The sequence below is a fragment of the Diabrotica virgifera genome, chromosome 1 (assembly GCF_917563875.1).
Source record: "Diabrotica virgifera virgifera chromosome 1, PGI_DIABVI_V3a".
NCBI lineage: Eukaryota > Metazoa > Arthropoda > Insecta > Coleoptera > Chrysomelidae > Diabrotica > Diabrotica virgifera.
The window spans coordinates 108162337-108183279 of record NC_065443.1 but is presented as its reverse complement, the minus strand read 5'-3'; the positions used below and the strand labels follow the sequence as shown (position 1 = coordinate 108183279).

General features: G+C 33.2%; 1 protein-coding gene across 2 annotated transcripts in view; it reads right to left on the bottom strand.

Annotated features, from left to right (window-relative positions):
- LOC114326943 (guanine nucleotide-binding protein G(o) subunit alpha) overlaps nucleotides 1–20943 on the bottom strand; it is a 395605-nt gene that overhangs the window by 319737 nt on the left and 54925 nt on the right. Inside the window, exon 2 of one of the 2 annotated variants that reach the window (XM_028275417.2) lies at nucleotides 13484–13694. The exons of the other annotated variant lie outside the window; for it this stretch is intronic. Within the exon in view, the coding sequence (XP_028131218.1) occupies nucleotides 13484–13601 (118 nt within the window). The 5' untranslated portion in view covers nucleotides 13602–13694. The remainder of the gene's footprint in view (nucleotides 1–13483; nucleotides 13695–20943) is intronic. 2 annotated transcript variants of the gene reach the window in all.

Below are 20943 nucleotides of genomic sequence, written 5' to 3'. Positions count from 1 at the left end.
TCGAAGAAAAGACTCTATTGGCATATTTCGTTCAAAGACATATGCAGTTGAAAGCTCCTGGAAGCCTCTGGGCAGAATATTCAATGATTAAATCCACCGTTTTTCTTTATGATGGCATTGATATTTCCAAGTTTTCAACTTTGATCGCGTATTTGAAGAGAAAAAATAAATTAAAATTAAGAGATTTTTTAACTCGACGGTAAGTGAATTACTTACCGTCGAGTTGGAGTACTTACCGTCGAGTTGGATTACTTACCGTCGAGTTGCTAGTAAATGTCACCTACTGACGTAAAATCTGTCACGGTAAACAGTCAAAAATGATCAAACGTGCAAAAACATACTTTTTTGCACGATTGATCATTTTTGACTGTTTACCGTGAGAGATTTTACGTCAGTAGGTGACATTTACTAGCAACTCGACGGTAAGTAATCCAACTCGACGGTAAGTACTCCAACTCGACGGTAAGTAATTCACTTACCGTCGAGTTAAAAAATCTCTTAATTTTAATTTATTTTTTGAAAGAATAAAGAAAACTAACGAATTATTTATTAATATTGAAACTTATGGTACAATTTGTTAAATTATTTTGCAGAATTTCTAAATATGGAATTTTATCGTCTGGTTTATTAACGACTGTAAAAGTACGCTGGATGTTCGTTTTTGTATTGGGTACTTTTACAATCATTAAACCATCGGTTTGTTGGATGTCATTCATAGTAATATTATATAATTCTTCTCTTCTACAAGCACCAGATATTCCCAATATCATTGCGACCTACAAATTATGAAAAAATCTTCATTAGAGTATTTCTTTTACCTAAACTAGCTTATATTACCTTGTGAACTAGAAATTCTTCATCCGGTGATTCCATCAGAAATTTTTCAAATTGCTCCCGTGTAAAAATGCTCGCTTTCTTAGGCCTATAGCCAACATTTTTCTCTTCAAATACGCGATCAAAGTTGAAAACTTGGAAATATCAATGCCATCATAAAGAAAAACGGTGGATTTCATCATTGAATATTCTGCCCAGAGGCTTCCAGGAGCTTTCAATTGCATATGTCTTTGAACGAAATATGCCAATAGAGTCTTTTCTTCGATTCTTAAATTCTTGCCTTCGCACCATTTTTTAAAACTTTGGTAGGTATTTTGATAACGGAGTTTGGATTTTTCGGGAATAATTGCGGAACACCCTTCTTCCCAAGCCCGTTCAATTTCTTCAAATTCACTTTCGCTCATATTTTAATTTATAATAATCAAAATTGTACTTAAAATTATTGACAACTAAATAGAAACTCAATTCTCCATTGTTGTTATGCACCCTAGTTACTACCTAACAACCAAAGTATCTATCTTGATAAAATGAATGAAACTAGTCAATATGACGAAAATGTTTAATTTTATAATTTATAATGGTATCAATCGTGCAAAAAACGTTATAAGCATGTCGAACGTTAAGGGTAACCGATCTCAGACAATAATTGGAGTCGTCGCTCCGCTCCTCCTCCAAACAATTGTCTTCGATCGGTATAAAACCCTTACCGTTCTCCATAATTAATATACTATTATGTCATATTATGTATAATATAAGTTTTTAGTTTGTGAAAACTGCCATTATGGTAGGGGAGAACAAGAGGGGATTTTTGCAGTTACTCGAGCGCGTCAGATTATCATATGGGGAGAAACCTAGTACCCTGAAGATGTACCTCTACCATATATTGGCTCTTAACACAGGGGAGTTCGTTAAGGGGGCCCGAAAAAAAAAATCTATCGTTAAAAGAACTCGAAATTGTCAGATTAAGATAAGGTAAGTTAAGTACAGGCAAAAGAGTGTATATTTCAAACATCTTACGATTTGAGCCGGGCGTCAGCAAATGGGTGAGTCCCAAAATTTCACAAGAAAAAAGCAAATATTTCGCTAAATGAATGACTGATCGAAAAACTAAAAAATATATTCTCAATATTTTTTAAAAATCTATCGAATGATACCAAACACGACTTCCCACGGAGAGGGGTAGGGGGTAAATTTAATATTTGTATTAATATTTTAATATTTGAAATACGAATCCCGCGATATTTCGCGAAATGAACATCAGATCGAAAAACTGCAAAATACATTTATTCAATATTTTTAAAAAATTCAGCGAATTGTACTAAACACGACCCCGCGCGGAGGTGGGGTGGGGGGTTACTTTAAAATCATAAATAGGAGCCCCCATTTCTTATTAGAGATTTGGATTCCTTACAAAAAATAAGTAACTTTTATTCGAAACATTTTTAGAATTATGCATAGATGGCGTTATAATCGGAAAAAACGATTGTTGGAAATGAAAAATTAAATTAAAAAATGGCAAGCGCCCTCTAAAATGGAAAACTTTACTTAACTTTTTTTGGTTTTAGGACGTACTCTTCACAACCCAATAGGTACCCATAACGCTCGAGTGACTGCACATTTAACATACTTTGCTCCCTACCATTATAGATAGCAGTGCGTGAAGGGTTTAAAGTGTGCGTGAAGCAACAATGTAGTTTAAATGGGATTTACTTTTTCGCACTGTTTTTGACACACTTTCATCATTGTTTATATAGGGAGATCCTATATAAATATATATAAGTAATATGTTTATCCCTATATAAACAATGCTTTCATATAATCAAATATCCTTAACTTTCGCGTTGTCATGGTGATGACAATATGAGCAATAAATAACAACAAAATTTTTGACAGTTTTGTGGTTTGAATGTAGTTAGAATTTTTAAATGTCAAAGTTCTAAAAATTGTAGAATAGAAATGAATTCCAGTGACGAAGAGTTAGTTTTTTTATTTGTTTATCATAGAAAAAATAGTGTATGAAACTGTGCGTGAAGTACTTTTTGCGAACTTACGCGATATATAGCACTCGCTCCGTTGTCGCTCGTGCTCTAAACATTGCGTGCGTTCGCAAAAAGCATACTTCACGAACTGTTTCATAAATAACTATTTCTGTGTAAAAAAGATTGAACAAAACTATTACTACTAGAGGACAGAAAATCTTTGATAACATTCCAAGGTCTAATTAATTTGACATGTTGTAAGTATCTCATTGTCGACATTGTTGATTTTTACTCTGATCGACTTGAGCACCTATTTCTCCAAATCTGTTATATTGAAATCATATCATTTCAAGTTGTACTGGTGGGATAAGTAAATTATGGAGAATATAGAAAGGAATTTCCAAGATTGTTAAAAAGGGGAAATAAAAAAGATCGTTAGGAATAAAATGAGAAAAAATACGGACTAAGCATGCTCAATAACAAATACCTATACGTGGCGAGTAGGTGAAAGTCAGTATAAGTTCAAAAAATTGGAAAATTATAAAGAAAATAACGACCAATACCTGCTGCAAGGTGCGCCCATTTTTAAAGTAAAAGTAAATCCCCAAAGATTCGAACATTAGAACGACTTACACAGAATGGGACAATCAAAAATACAAAAATGTATGCGTTAGTTTAAACAAAAAAGACTACGAGTTGAGATAGAAGATGACCCTACTAAACTTTTTGGTGGCAATATAACAATCAAAGAAGGCAAGAAAAGAGGAAACAGTAGTTAAAAGTAGTAACAGTACGAGTCAATATGCAGAGGAAAAAAATAAGCGTATCCAGGACCTCTTAATGAAGCAAAACCATGCAATCTTACAGAGGCATGAATAGTCTTGAACCAATAATAATTTGCTGTATAGATTTCTTGAGTATCGTGGACATCACTAATAAGTCAGTTAAAAACACATTATTTAAAAGGAATCCCAAAAACACTTGATTACTTCGGTAATAATGAGCAATAACGTATTTATGAAGCACAATAACTGATAGTACTGCGAGACTATGAAATGCTATTTTTGATAATACATACCCTCTCTAGCTCACGTGTCGTTTTTAACTTTGTTAAACCTTTATACAGTTAGTATCTTTAATTAATTGAACTAATTTTTAATAATAATTGTATTCACTTGATCCTTGCCAATTTGCTATTTTATTTAATATTTTTCTTTTCTTTCTACTTTTCTTTAATTGTAATTTTGGAAGATATGGCAAGGAACCTTTCATAGCGTTTGCTGTCTCTCTAATACAGAATTTATTATTCTAGTTTTATGGATTAACTACTCAATTTCTGTTCCTCCTTTCGGTAGGGATGTTTTCCTGATCTGCCTACATCGACAACGATGGGAACCACCACGTGTAACTAAACAACCGATGACTGCACTGTTTTCAAGACTACAACGGTTTCTTGAAGATGTTCAAATGACAAACAGCCAAGGCCTACCCATATCATCTGGAGCCAACGACGTCCAACTTTATCCTTCACACGAAGCAAGCAAGCAATCCAACGATGCCATAAGTATCAATAATTATTTCTAACCAATAGGCAGGATTTGCTTGTATATTTAAATATCATTTCTTCTTCTTCAGGGGCCATCTCCGCTACGGAGGTTGGCAATCATCATATTGAAAAAATTTATTTTTTGAGGAGTATCAGCAAAAAAACATAATTTCTGTTTGTGGGTTCACGAAAATTATAATTACTAAAGTTCTCAGAAATAATTGTTTTCGTCGGCAGAAACAGAAACAGAAAGGGAAATAATTGTTTTCGTCGGCATCTATTATGAACTAAATCTTTTCGTTATAAATATTTTGGGAGTTATAATCTTCGCGGACACGCATATAAAAAAAAGTTGTATCGCCAACACTTATCAAAGAGTTATCATTTTCACTGGAAATGTATTAGGAATCAGATAATCAGATTAATCATAGGTACCAGCGATATATTCAAATGTGAAGTAGGTATGATAATCTAATAATTTGTAATAAACAGGCAAATAAAAATAGTATATTGTACAACAAGTGAGAAAAAAGACATATTTCTCACGAGCGCAGAAGTTTGTTGCAAATCAAGCGAGGGAGGAATATGTAATTTTCTCATGAGTTCTGTACTTTTTCTATGGATGAAGTTTTGTCAAGAGCTCAAACTTTAAAATTAAATAAGTTAGGTGCTTTTAGGTATATTATATGCATAAATTGAAATAAAATACATATACAAGTAGGTATGTAATTTAATATATTCTTAAAATTTATGTACTGTGATGTAATTGTCTTTTTACGCGGTTGACTCTACTATTTTATTTACTTATATTTTTAGGCACTAATTTTAATTTAAATAAAGGAAGACTTACTTATATTATTTTATTTACATCGCTAATTTATTTAATAATTACAAATAACACCAACTAACACATCTAATTTATTTACAAACTCAAATTTATGATTTAATTAACTAAACATAATAATTCTGATAACTATAATACATTTCAACACATACGATTCGAATACATTAAATTACGCGACGCGCTTCGATGAATGAAATGACTGGCCTGTGCTCGAATCTCGGTTCTATATATACTTCGGCAGCGGTCGTCTCGAACGCCGTGGATAGGAATGGTATTGTCTCGTAACGCCGAGAAGCTTAGGGAAGAAATAGGCCAATTCGTGAGCGGACTAAATAGTGTCACAGTACGTTATTTATTTAAAATTCTAATTAACAGTTATTTTTGAACAGTTTTGAAAGGTAATTCCTAATAGGTTTTGCTTCAACACATTTTGTTTGACAACATTAATTGTGTTTGTATTGTGCATGTTACCATGGAAACGGCTATCATAATAATATGTAGGAAAACCAACGGAGAACCCGTTAGAAAAAATATTTCTCACAGCAATGGCCGACTTTTCTCACTGCGTAAGAAATGTTTCGTTTTGAATGTATGTAAGTAGTGAGAGCAGTGGCACATTGTATAGTATCCATAGAAAAAGATATATTATCCCTTTAAATTTTAGCCCAGAAATAATGACTATTATCGACATTTTCGAACAACTAAACGTTCCAAGGTGGAAAACCCTTCTACGTCAAATCCTAATTAGTGAAAATGTTTTCGTGTTGTAGCTGCTATAAAAAAATTAACAGCAGCCTTTAAGTGCGATGCTATGTAATGAAAATTAATAAATTGATTTACAAACGCTTGTGTGGTGTGTAGATTTTGAAATATGAAACAAAATAAGTTACTTTAGTCATCGATGAAGGTTACTTAAAAAAATCAACTGTATTAATTTCGCAGGAAAGTGAATATTGCAACTTCAGAATGACTTATCTTTGAAATAGATACTGAGAATTTAATAAAGCTACGTAAAAAAATTTAATAAAATTTACAATTCAACGAGTCGGCACATGTGTAGGTACATGACGTATCGATTCCGACAGGAAAGATAGAGGTTCTTCTTCTTTTTATAGTACCTGTTGTACGTTTCGGATGTTGGTGACCTGTATTTTGCACACTGCTGCTCTGAAAAGATGTAGGTAGCTTTTTCAACCAGTAAATCCTTCGCTTTCCTGGTCCTCGTGTTCCTTCTACTTTTTCCTGTAAAATTAGTTGCAGCTTGCAGCAGTCCATATTTCTCGCTGTTTATTGTGGTTAACAGCTCTTTTTCTTTATCTATTCTTAATAAAACATCCTGATTAGGAACGTGGTCGGTATAAGATATCTTCAAGATTCGACGATAAGGGAGCGTTCAAGTATTACGTAACGCAATTTTTGAAGATTTTTGACCCCTCCCCCACATGTAACGCACCGTAACGTTTTTCTGTACCCCCCCTACCTAAACGTTACGTAACACCCAAGTGGCCATTTGAACCTAAATGGAAAACGAGGTTGCGAAAAGTACCGGAAACTCGGTAAAAGAACTTTGTTATTATTTTAATCGCATTTGAGGTATGTAATAATAAAAACTTACAATCATTATTCAGCCTTAAATGTCCACTGCTGAACATAGGCCTCCTCCCCTCGTTTCCAAACACGTCTATCCTGCGCCGCTCTCATCCAGTTTTTATTTAGCTTTCTTAAGTCGTCAGTCCATCTTGTATTGTAGGCAGTCGACCGAAGTTTCTCTTGTCTTCTCTTGACCTCCATTCCAATAACCTTTTTGTCCGTCGTGCATCTGTCATTATGGCAATGTGTCCTGCCCATCTCCACTTCAACCTGGCTAGCCTTTCGATGACGTCAGTCACCTTTGTTCTTCTCCTGATTTCTTCGATTTTGATTTTGTCTTGCAGAGTTATTCCTAACATTGACCGCTCCATTCTTCTCTGCGTTACTCTTAGTTTGGTAGCCGAGGCTTTAGTTAAGGTAAGTGTTTCTGATCCGTACGTCAAGACTGGGAGGACGCACTGATCAAATACCTTTCTCTTTAGGCATGTGGGCAACTCACTTTTAAAAGTTTTTCTCAGTTTTCCAAATGCTGCCCACCCAAGAACGATTCTTCTATTCAGTTCATGTGTCTGGTTATCCCTGCCAATCGTAATTTCATGTCCCATGACATGAAATATGTTCAAAACTTAACAATAATAATCTTCTGTTATTAATTTTACATTTAAATTTACATTTTCCCTACTTGGCCCCATATCCTTAAAAACATTTTTGGCTTCATTCTTTATTGTTCTTCTCATGCATTCTTCTACTTTATCTTTTTTAATAAAAGCTTAAAATAAAATAAAATATTTATTATTTCAACATTTTATTTTGCTTCATAAAAATTTTTGTATAACGAATAATATACGATGTTACCAGTAGTTTCGGAAAAATGGTGAAAAAAATGTGTAAAACTTTTTGTTCTTCGACGCCCTGTATCGTGAAAACGCATGCCGTTACAAAAATTATTTAGTAAGCAAACACCAATTATTTTTTAATTTTTCACCTATCCTAGAGATCGTGTTACCTTTTTCTGAAACACCGTGTATATATATAATATAATAAGAAGGCACTTATGGAATAAAATTATTTCTGTCCTTGTTTTAAATAATTTAAAAAAAAACGCTGAGACCCGTAGATTTTCATATATATATATATATATATATATATATATATATATATATATATATATATATATATATATATATATATATATATAAATGTGTGCTTTTTAAACATAAATTTAAATGTACAGGGTGATTCATGCAAACTTAGCGTAGTCCATTATCTTTAATTTTAATTAAACACCCTGTATATTTTTGCTTTTTTAGAAGCTGCTTAACAACCTCATCTCAAAAATGTGTTTTATGTAGGGTATATTATGAATAATGCAAGGTGAAATTATGTATAATTTTCGTCAAGATGTTAATCACATAAATCTTTGAAATTAATAATTCAGGAATCACACTTTAAATAAGGGTATTATTTTGTAAAATATCTATCAATTTTCTAAACTAAGTATCAATATAGTGGGTTTTGTATTTAATGCTTTTTATTTAAAGACATTTTTAAATAATTTGAAAATTTGCATATTTAAAACATTAATGAATACCTACTGCTGAAAACGATACTGCATGTTATGGACTTCAGAAAAAATATATGATTTATGAGCATGTAGTTCCCTCTGCAACCTCTTAATCCAAATGTATATTTTCATCTTTTGTTGTGGAGAAAGGTCTAGCTAATTATTGCAAACACATGTTACAGTGCTTCACAAATTTTAAGATTTTTTCACTTGAATACCATTGTGCTGTTGTCGGAACATGAGCGGAGCGTGAGGGCAGGGTTGCCAGGTCAGTTTTGATTTCTTCAGTAGTTTTGCTTTCAAAATATCAGTAGCAATCAGTAGATTTTTTAAACCATGTATAATACCCTGTGTTAACCTGTGTTAACGGCCACCTGTTAAAATCGGCCACCTTTACTAACGCCCAGTTTTTATACTTACGGCCAGTTTAAAAATTGTCCAAACCGATTATATTTATGTAGATTCCCTTACTTATGAACTGGTATCAACGACCACCTTTATATTACGCACGCGGCCAAATAAACTCATATTTTTAAAACCTTCATAATACTTTAGTTATAAAATACTAAAATACTGCAAAAAAAGCTACAACTTTACTGTAAAATAAGTTTATTTTAACGTTTTATTATTTATTTATTTATTTGACTTCAAAATAAACTCATCTTATTTGCTTCAGTGCTTATTCCGAACAAAAATATAAATTATAGAAATTAATTATTAATCATTTCTAATTAATAAATTAAAAACAAAGTACTGCTTATCTGATATTTAATTATTAAAATGAGCACCGCAAAGTCTAAATACCACAACTTAACAAAACACGCTCTGCAGTTATTGGAAATTGGAAACAGAATAAGTACTAAGAAAAGACAAAAATTACCCATTTCATTTTTATCAAAATATAAAGTACCTACCTATCTATTCATCAGATAAACGGTAAACTCATAAATAACTCCGAGGGAACAGTTCCGGATATTGGAAACATAATATGACACATGGTCTATTCAAAACAAAACAATTCTCAAGGAAAGAGTCCCTTGTAAAGGCACTTGACATCATTTACCCTGAAAATCCGATGTCGCTAACTTTACCATCAAATATAATTTAGGTGAAGTGAAACGAAAGAAGAATGCACTGTTGGATGTTGGGCTTTGGGTTGTATATGAATGAGAAATGGTTTATATTTGAGCAATGAATTTTTTTAGATTTTTCGGTACATTTTATACAGTTTTCAGTAGATAAGAAGATTGGAGTTTAAATCAGTAGGTTTTATACAGTATTCAGTAGATCGCAGTTCAAATCAGTAGGTCTACTGAAAAATCTGTAGACCTAGGTAACCCTGCGTGAGGGTGCAACATAATACAATTCAGGGGTCTATGTAAAACATAAAAAAATTATGTAGTTTTTTAAGTTAAAAAAGAATGTTACGTAACGCGCTGTTCGAACCCCCTCCCCCCATGTAACGCGCCGTAACGTTTTACAAGACCCCCCTCCACCCAAACTGCGTTACGTAATACTTGAACGCTCCCTAAAGTCTCAATTTTCTTGCAGGTAACGTGTGTGAGAGTCTGCGACTCAATTTCGTACAACAGTAGCGGAAAGATAAATATAACATCGTAGTAGCCTGATTTTTTGGGTATTGATAAATCATGATATTTTAAATAGCTTAGCCATTTTTTTTTAAATGCAGATCTCGCTTTCTCTCAATTGAATTGTCTCAATTTTCATTGATGTTCGTACCAAGGTAGGCGTGTTTTTACTCTATTTCTATTTGTTGAACGTTCACACCGATTCGTTCAAATTACTGTTCCTTCTTATAGAGCCTCATACCTTTTGTTTTGTTTTCTTAATGTTTAATGTTTAGATAGAGGTTAGGTTAGAGTAAACGTTGAAAAATGTACTCTACTGAAAAATGTTAGTACCTACATAATTATAAAAACAGTTGTAGATGCTGTGGTTTGTAATATTTACATGATAAATTCAATTACTTCCACGATGGTTGTGCTAAGAAATCGGGTGCACTGAATTAGAAATTGAAGATTCCTGCAACCGGGAGACTCACTAGTAGTATAATAAAATTGATCCAAATAATGGCATAACCCTGACATCCAAAGTGAAAGTTATCCTCCAACACCAAATTGTTCTATGTGGTCCACGTAATGTTCAGAAAAAAGTCACACCACTTTGAGCGTCGGGTTTGGGGGGAAGAGGGGGGAGAAATCGGTAAGTTCGTAGTTTTTTAGGTTTTTCGTCAATATTTCTAAAACTATGCGTTTTAGCATGAACAACCTTCTATACAAAAATGTTCTACATTAAATTTGAAATAAAAAAGGCCCTATGGATAATCCTTCTAAAATGAACGGTTCCAAAGTTACGGAGTTAGTATAGTATAATTGGTCCAAAAAAGGCCTAACCCAGACATCGAAAGTAAAAGTTTTCTTCCAGCACCAAATTGTTCTATATGGTTCACATATTGTTTAGTAAAAAGTTACACCATTTTGAGTGGTGTAAATCACAAATTAAATCTAAATCACATATTCTGGACCCAAAAATAGTTCGAATGGACCTAACTTACCTTAGTACAAATATGCACTTACAGCCCTTTGAAGTTACAAAATGAAAATCGATTTTTTCGAATATATCGAAAACTATTAGAGATTTTTCATTGAAAATGGACATGTGGCATTCTTATGGCAGGAACATCTTAAAGAAAAATTGTAGTGAAATTTGTGCACCCCATAAAAATTTTATGGGGGTTTTGTTCCCTTAAACCCACCCAAACTTTTGTGTACGTCTCAATGAAATTATTATTGTGGTACCATTAGTTGAATTCAATATTCTTAAAACTTTTTTGCCTCTCAGTATTTTTTCGATAAGGCAGTTTTTATCGAGTTAAGGCTTATTTTTTAATATTTTTGCATAAAAATTTTATGGGGGTTTTGTTCTTTTAAACCCCCCAAATGTTTGTGTACGTTCCAATTAAAATATTACTGCGGTACCATTAGTTAAACACAGTGTTTTTAAAATTTTTTGCCTCTTTGTATTTTTTTCGAGAAGGTACCTTTTATCGAGATGTGGCTTCTTTTTTAATATGGTTCAAAATATACCTAAAAATGTAAATCATACATAAATTTTCATATTATTACCAAGTCTCCATAATCGTACTTAACCATATACAAATATGTGATGGATTTGACAAATTATTCAAAATATCTCGATAAAAACTGACTTTTCGAAAAAGTACTACAGCCAAAATAGTATATTAAGTATGGAGAACGGTAAGGGTTTTATACCGATCGAAGACAATTGTTTGGAGGAGGAGCGGAGCGACGACTCCAATTATTGTCTGAGATCGGTTACCCTTAACGTTCGACATGCTTATAATGTTTTTTGCACGATTGATACCATTATAAATTATAAAATTAAACATTTTCGTCATATTGACTAGTTTCATTCATTTTATCAAGATAGTTACTTTGGTTGTTAGGTAGTAACTAGGGTGCATAACAACAATGGAGAATTGAGTTTTTATTTAGTTGTCAATAATTTTAAGTACAATTTTCAGGGTCAGAAATTTTTCATTTATTATAAATTAATAAATGAATATAGTTTCTGTCCTTGTGGGATCGGTACTCACCGGAGGGACCGCAGACGTTCGGATACAATTAGCGTCTCTTTGCAAAGACAATGACGTCGACTTTGCAAAGTAACAAGACACTTACTCAACACACACACTACACATTACTCCCCTGACTTAGTGATAAGTTATACAATTACGTGGCTAAAGGTTCTAGTTCTAAACCAAGGCCAAAATCAGAGAAAAAAAAGTACAATTTTGATTATTATAAATTAAAATATGAGCGAAAGTGAATTTGAAGAAATTGAACGGGCTTGGGAATAAGGGTGTTCCGCAATTATTCCCGAAAAATCCAAAATCCGTTATCAAAATACCTACCAAAGGTTTAAAAAATGGTGCGAAGGCAAGAATTTAAGAATCGAAGAAAAGACTCTATTGGCATATTTCGTTCAAAAGACATATGCAGTTGAAAGCTCCTGGAAGCCTCTGGACAAAATATTCAATGATTAAATCCACCGTTTTTCTTTATGATGGCATTGATATTTCCAAGTTTTCAACTTTGATCGCGTATTTGAAGAGAAAAAATGTTGGCTGTAGGCCTAAGAAAGCGAGCATTTTTACACGGGAGCAATTTGAAAAATTTCTGATGGAAGCACCGGATGCAGAATTTCTAGTTCACAAGGTAATATAAGCTAGTTTAGGTAAAAGAAATACTCTAATGAAGATTTTTTCATAATTTGGTGCCTGTAGAAGAGAAGAATTGTATAATATTACTATGAATGACATCCAACAAACCGATGGTTTAATGATTGTAAAAGTACCCAATACAAAAACGAACATCCAGCGTACTTTTACAGTCGTTAATAAACCAGACGATAAAATTCCATATTTAGAAATTCTGCAAAATAATTTAACAAATTGTACCATAAGTTTCAATATTAATAAATAATTCATTAGTTTTCTTTATTCTTTCAAAAAATAAATTAAAATTAAGAGATTTTTTAACTCGACGGTAAGTGAATTACTTACCGTCGAGTTGCTAGTAAATGTCACCTACTGACGTAAAATCTGTCACGGTAAACAGTCAAAAATGATCAATCGTGCAAAAAAGTTTTAAACACATTGTGTTTAACTAATGGTACTACAATAATTTAATTGGAACGTACACAAAAGTTTGGGGGGTTTAAAGGAACAATACCCCCATAAAATTTTTATGGTGTGTCCAAATTTCACTATAAATTTTTCTTAAGATGCTACTGCCATAAGAATGCCACATGTCCATTTTCAATAAAAAATCTGTAATAGTTTTCGATATATTGGAAAAAATTGATTTTCATTTTGTATACAAAATTTTGTATACAAAAAAGTTATAACTTCAAAGAGTTGTAACTTATTTTGTATGCACATTTGTACTAAGGTAAGTTAGGTTCAATCAAACTATTTTTGGTCCCAGAATATGTGATTAAATTTATGACCTGTATTTCTGTTACACCCTGTAAAAATAAAAAAATACTAAAATAAATAAAAAAAAACATAAAACAGGTCATACCTAGGAGCAAAAGTTTGACATCTCTCCGGGAGCGCTGTTTCTCCTCTTTCAACGTTTCATCGATCTGTTTAGTTCTGGCGATTGCCGCCCGTTCCTCTGCCGACACTGTGCACCCCATGGCACAACCCTCGATCCACGACGTCTTGAGGCCTTTTTTACACCCGCTAACGAAAGAAACTAGGTTTCGACCAACCTAAACGTCAACCTATTTCTGTAAATCAAACGGATTTTTGAGGTCCTATTTCATTGATCTCTTTAGAATATGTTTTTTTAAATTCAATGTGTAGATTTATTAGTCTGGGCAGATTATCGTAAAATAGGCCATTTTTGTGAAAACTTATTTACCAGCAATTTTATTGCTGGAATCGAATCTTATGACTGTATATATTAATAATACAGGGTGTTTCATTGGGAAAGTAACATACGTTAACTGTAGAAAGAGGACACTTAGGCGGTCTCAAAAATACCATATTTAATGGGTCATACTTTACTAATTACAAAGATACTGGGTGTTTTATCTATTTTGCCATTTTCTTATTTTTTTTTATATATACGGTTACAACTATTTAGAGAAAAAAAAACAATAGATTAAAATATAAATTACATACAAAGAGAACAAAAAATACAAATTATCAATATAAATAAAATATGTTACCAATACAAATTACACAAATAATCATACCTAAGGACATTAATTTTAGTGTGGTCGGCGGACATAAGTAGACAAGTCACTTTTGAGTTTATTATTATTATTATTTTTACAGCACAATAAGTCTTAGTTAATGTTAACTAAAACCTGACTCAGGAACTTGCTATATGTTTGAAAAAGGTCAATGTTAAGGTGCTGGTTTGCTAGTCTGGCAGTTCTAGTGAGGAAGTTGTTAAGACCATAGTTAGTACGGTGGATTGGGTAATAGAAACTAACTATAGCCCTCGTTGTTCTTAGTGGGACATGAATATTAATTTTTGAAGAAGCTCTGGAGTTCCAGTTTTTCCATGTAGGATGTTGTGGAAAGTGATGAGATCCCTTCTCTTATGACGAGCAGTGACCGGCGCCATATCCAGGATAGTCAGAATATATGTATCATTGTAGTTGTCCAAGATATTAAGTCTATATGCAATTTGCTTTAAAAATGTATGTTCAACTAACTGAAGAGCATTAGTATGCACTCCATAAAAAGGAGACCATACATAAGAGGCATACTCAAGACGGGGACGGACCAAGGCACAGTAGAGGGTTTTTAAAGCTGTAATATTTGTGAAGACCTGGGTGCATCTTCTAATAAAACCAAGCATCTGGAAAGCCTTATTAACAACATTCTCCTGATGATGAGAAAGCTGTAAATTTGTATCAAGGGTGACCCCCAAGTCTTTAAAAAGGGAAGTTCTTTCGAGAGTATAGTGACTAATATTGTAGTCAAAAACAATAGCATTTCTGGAACGGGAAAAAGTCATAGTTTTACATTTAGTTGGATTAAGTCCCATGCCATTTCTTTTACACCACTCTAGCAAGTTATTTAAATCGTACTGTAGTTTTTCACAATCCTCTGGGGATTTAATCACACAGCTTAACTTAAAATCATCAGCAAAGAGCAAAAATAAACTGATTGCGAAGCATTCATTTATGTCGTTTATGAAAATATTAAACAAGAGTGGCCCAAGGTGAGAGCCTTGAGGCACTCCTGATGGAACTTGGATAATTTTAGAAAGAAAAGTGCCAATTTTAACAATCAGTCTACGATCAGATAAGTAGCTTTGGAACCATGACAATAAAGGCTCATCAATCCCAATCAGTTTTAACGTATGCAACAAAATATTGTGTGGCACCCTGTCGAATGCCTTTAAGAAGTCAGTGTATATCGTATCCACTTGATACCCCTTCTCCAAGGTGTCCAGCTAGAAGTCCACCTGACTAAGTAGATTTAATTCTGTAGATTTTCGTGGTCTAAACACAAACTGTTGTTGGACTAGTAGAGGTTCAAATAGAGGGGTTAGAATGTCACATACCAGACTTTCAAATACCTTGGGGATTGCACTGATTATAGGGGACTACTGATGAGACGATAGTTTGTTACACAGGTTTTGTCACCGGATTTAAAGATGGGCTTTATAAAGCTGTCTTTCCAGTAGTCGGGGAAGATTCCAGTTTGGAGGGAGAGCTTGAAATGTGGTACAGAGGTCTTGAAAGAATAAAGGAGCATTTTTTTAAGAATAAGGTAGGTAGCCCATCTGGTCCAGGCCCTTTGTTAACATCCAAAGAAGAGAGTTTACTAAATATTTGGTTCATAACTTTTTAACCACAGGTAGCACATCTGGTCCAGGCCCTTTGTTAACATCCAAAGAAGAGAGTTTACTAACTATTTGGTTCATAACTGTTTAACCACACTGTAATTTATTTTATATTTGGCGCGCAAATATCCTTTAAGGTGTACAATAAATTAATTTATTTACAATTGTAAAAAATCCAGGTTCTGATTAAACGAACGACGAACCACGAAATTGAAAAATGGTGCAGAAAGGAAAATTTTTGAACACAACAGCTCCGAAGTTATTTCAGAAAGTGAGCTGTGCCGTGATGATGAATTGGACGATCTCGTGTCAGATCAAAATTACTTCTGTGTATTGTGGTGATGGTAGCAAAAAGGACGAGGTATGGTGCAAGTGTTCGATATATTGTCAATGGTCTCACGCCATGTGTATACGACAGGATAATCCAGAAGGATATATTTGTGACTTACTGCAATACTTAGATTTTTTTAAAATATCTGTAACTTGGTTTCTTATCTTTTCCGTATATTTGTTTGTTCCTTTAATATTTATTTTCAATAAGCTACATTTTCGAAGCTCATTAATTTTTAAGTTGTATTAATGCGCACAGTTATTCACATGCGCACATTAGCCTATTCGGCTAATGGTGCGCATATGTCGGACAATGGTGCGCATTAAACTAATTGGAAATTTTGCCTCTCACTCTTCTACTGTTCAACCATTCATTAAATGCGGTCCCTACCAATATACCTAAGCCTTTGAAGTATATCTTCAACAAATTTGGACACTGAAATGTTTCAAGTTTGGGAAATATCTTGAATTTACCTTAGGTGCGGACCAATAGCCGACTCTCCCCTATATTAGTAGTAGTCGGTATGGTGTTAAGGAGGTAAAGCTGTTTAATTTTGAGTCCTTCAATCTCCTCAATAGTCAAAAAAGCCACCGGGATAATAGCTATTTCCGAATAATTACATTAACAGTATATACCGACGTACTTTTCACTTAACGTTTTGATCTAACTTGTTTGTAAATCAATCGTTACGTTTCTGCAAAGATCCGTTGGAACAACTGTAGTTAATAAATTAAGTGTATTTAATTTATTTTCAACTATTTTCCAATTTGAAACAAATTGGAAGTCAAAAATTACAGCACTCGTTGTGCCTTGAGTTGTTCATACCTCATTGATTAAATATTGCGTTCTATTTTCAGCTTTGAATGGGAAGTTTAACTATAAAACCGAAATGTGCTTTAACTTTGAAATGAGAAACATTCCGTTTCAGTAAAGTTTCTAACAAAATGAAAACGATCAAAATGCACTTTTCAATGAAGTGTGAATTGATATATTACCCACGTACCCATTAATACTTTCAAAATCGAATTATTCGTTCCCGAGCAATAGAATTTTTCGGTAAATACGAAGAGTGGTCAACAAATTTTTAGTAAAATGGATACACAATGTATAAAAGTAAAATGTATTGATTTTCTGCAGCTTCAATGCTTATGGAAATAAAAGGCAGATATCGAGCACTGAATTTATTACATCTTGCCTAGAGATTTAAAATTTCCGAAAAAATTGGGTGAAGGAAAAAAACCTGTTTTTCCGAAAAAAAAACAGGAAAAAAAGGAAAAATACGGAAAAATTTAAATTTGTTACAATATTCTAAACAAATTCTACATCCCGTAGCAAAATCGATAAATTTAGTAGAATCGGATAGATCTATATTATCAGAAGTGCCTTTTGTCTTTAAGTATATAAGAGACACAATATTAAATATTCCCAACAAGTTGACCAGACTAGTTCTCTTAAGCGTCGTTTAAACACAACGATAAGTCACAGCAACTAGTTGTGATGACAAGTTGAAACGCTGTTTAGACGCTGCGATTCAATGCGATACCACCTTCAACCCAACTCCAACTTTGATAAGTTGTGCGATGTACCGTTTAAGGGTCGTTTAAACACAGCGATAAATCAAACAACTTATCAAGGTCAATCGAGTTGTTGCAACTTATCATTGTGTGTAAACGGTGCATCGCACAACTTATCAAAGTTGGAGTTGGGTTGAAGGTGGTATCGCATTGAATCGCAGCGTCTAAACAGCGTTTCAACTTGTCATCACAACTAGTTGCTGTGACTTATCGTTGTGTTTAAACGACGCTTAGCACACAATGATAAGTTGCAACAACTCGATTGACCTTGATAAGTTGTTTGATTTATCGCTGTGTTTAAACGACCCTTTATCGAAAGCTTGCTAAAATATGTTGAAGAACGCTACGAATTTTGTTCCAAGCCGATTCACTTTGCAGCCAATTTTCTTGGTGCTCGCTTTAAAGGAGAACAATTGAAGAGCAACTAATAGAAGCTATAGATTTATATTTCTGAAATAGCTCATTCACTAAATCTAGATGTACGGAAGGTGGTGGTAAATCTGGCCTAATTTAGAACAAAAACTGAATTCTTTTGGTCGAAATTATTTATGGGATAGTGCGAATAGTACTCATCCCGTATATGGTGGCAAGGTTTGTGTAGCAGCCACTTACGCCAATCGCTTAAATCGGCCTCTTCAGAAAGAAACTGGTCTTTACACGACCTCATACATACAAGCAAACGAAATATATTAGCACAGGATAAAATTCGGAAGTTGTTGCTATTCATTTAAATTTGGTTATAAACGAAAAACAGATATGCATTTACAATGCTAGACCAGATCCAGATCCACTTTTAGAAGAGACTGACAAAAAACATGTGGTTTTATCCGTCCAGGATGATGAGGCGGGGTTCGAGTCTGAATCAGATGCTTGGTCTTAAGATTCAGACTCAGATGAAAATATACCACTAAGCGCTGTGGTTAAAAAATAATGTGCTTTCTACGTTTGAAGTTTCGGTTTTGATAGTTTAAATTATTAGATACTAATTATAATTTTTGACCCTATATAAATGTTTGTACTTATATCTTAGATATTATTATTAATATTTTTACAAAATATATAAACGAGTTTAAAATTGTTATTTTTTCACGTTTTAAGTCTCAATGAAAAAATATTTAAAATTTCCCATTTTTTATAATTTTTCCAATGGTTTGGAAAAAACGGAAAAAACCTGTTTTTTTCTCAATTTTTTCCCGTTTTTTCCGATATGTTAAATCTCTAATCTTGCCCAAGTATAATTTTAGCACCTAGAGCATCATCAGGGGCATGTTAAATAAGCCAAAAAACGCCATTGTAAAAAGAGAAAGAATTTAAAAAGACTGACAAAAACTTGAAGATGATGTGTAATAAAAAATACAATAACGTTGTAGACTTACTTCTAGGTCTGGATCCCGCGTATGAAAAAAAAGTTGATTAATAGCAAGCTGAAAATTTGTTATTAGCTTAAGAGTGTCTAGTCGGATAAACTTTGATATATGGGAACCCTGGAACAGGGGCAGTTTTAATTGTGGAACAGGTTAAAAATTTGGAACGGTCAGACCACGAAAACGGCACATTTATTTTGTCCGACAGAATAGACTTAAACTCTCCGAATAGAGATTAAACTCTCATGCAAAAATCAGACTGCTATTTATCACCTGTCATAATTGCTGTCATTTGACATATTCTACATGTTCCACTAATTAAAACGCCCATTTGGTGATAAATAGTCTGATTTTTGCATGAGGGTTTAATCTCTGTTCGGAGAGTTTAAGTCTGTTCTGTCGGACAAAATACATGGGCCGTTTTCGTGGTCTGACCGTTCCAAATTTTTAACCTGTTCCACAATTAAAACTTCCCCTGTTCCAGTGTTCCCATATATCAAAGTTTGTCCGACTAGACACCCTTAAGCTATTAACAAATTTTCAGCTTGCTATTAATCAACTTTTTTTCATACGCGGGATCCAGACCTATTCGTCATATTAGGAAATCCTTGAATGGGAATGTTGAATGATTAGGAATCATTGTACCTTGTACAATCATAAAATTTTAGGGTATATGTAAATAGCATTTCAAAAATGTAAGGATATACTTTATATTTAATTTTAAGAAACCACGGATATGAAATCAAAACGGGATAGAATAAGAAATTAAGAACGGAAATAGAGCCAATATTATATCATATCCAAAATAAACAACTAGAATGGTATGGACATGTGATGAGAATGAAACCAGAAAGGATGCCCAGGAAAATTCTGGAAACGGGTAACACGGCAAAAAGGAGAAGAGGGCGTCCCCGAAAGAATTGGAGGGATCAAATAGAGGACATAGGAAATGCACGAGGGAAAACGAAAGAAGAAATGAAACGCCTAGCCAAAAAACAGAATAGATTGGAAAAATGGGTGAAAGAAACAACCGACCATAATCCGACGCCGTAATAGACATAAGGAAAAAGACAAGAAGAAGAAGAATTTTATTATAATTTTATATCGTGCCAGACCAGTAAGGATCTGTTTTTAGGTGGATGTGAGAGGTGGCATTCAGATTTTTGCGGATAAAGTTAGGTGATAACTTCGTTAATAATAATTAATTTATGCTCCTTCTCAAATATGCCCAGAACATTAATAAAAAAAAATAAAATATCAAAAAATTTCGTTTTTTTTTCTACTTTTTTTGTTTATAACTTTAAAACGATTCATTTTGAAACAAAGTCGTATAGGAATAAAACAAAGATAATTAAATTTTCTATCAGATGCGATTGGTTAAAAATGTCTTAATTTATCACCCTTGCTGCAAAATAGCAATAAATATAAAATAAGGGGGCAAAACAAGCCTGTCCTTATTCAATGATTTTCCATTACTTAGGTTACACTTGGAACCTTCCTAATTCGCTTAGAAAATTTTTGTAATGTGCTAAAACCGTACACCAAATTTCATTAAAATTGACTTACTAGATTTTGAATAATAATTTTGCAATCTAAACTTTTTTAAAAAATTAAAATTTTTTAAAATCTTGCACAACAAAAACTAGAACATACAAATATTTGTCAATTTTTTTACATATAAAGAAGCACTCCACCTATCTGATGCACTTTACAGAATTGAAATCGGATTGTTTAAGCAGCCTCAGCAATGTTTTAAAGTTATAAACAATTTTTTGACTTATAAACAAATTAGTCCTGTGGCCAGGAGGGGGTGCTACGGGCTCCTTTATTTAGATGGACTTACCCAAGATTTTTATGTATTTTTTGACCCGTAGAACACGATTTTTTTGGGTAACAGTGGAT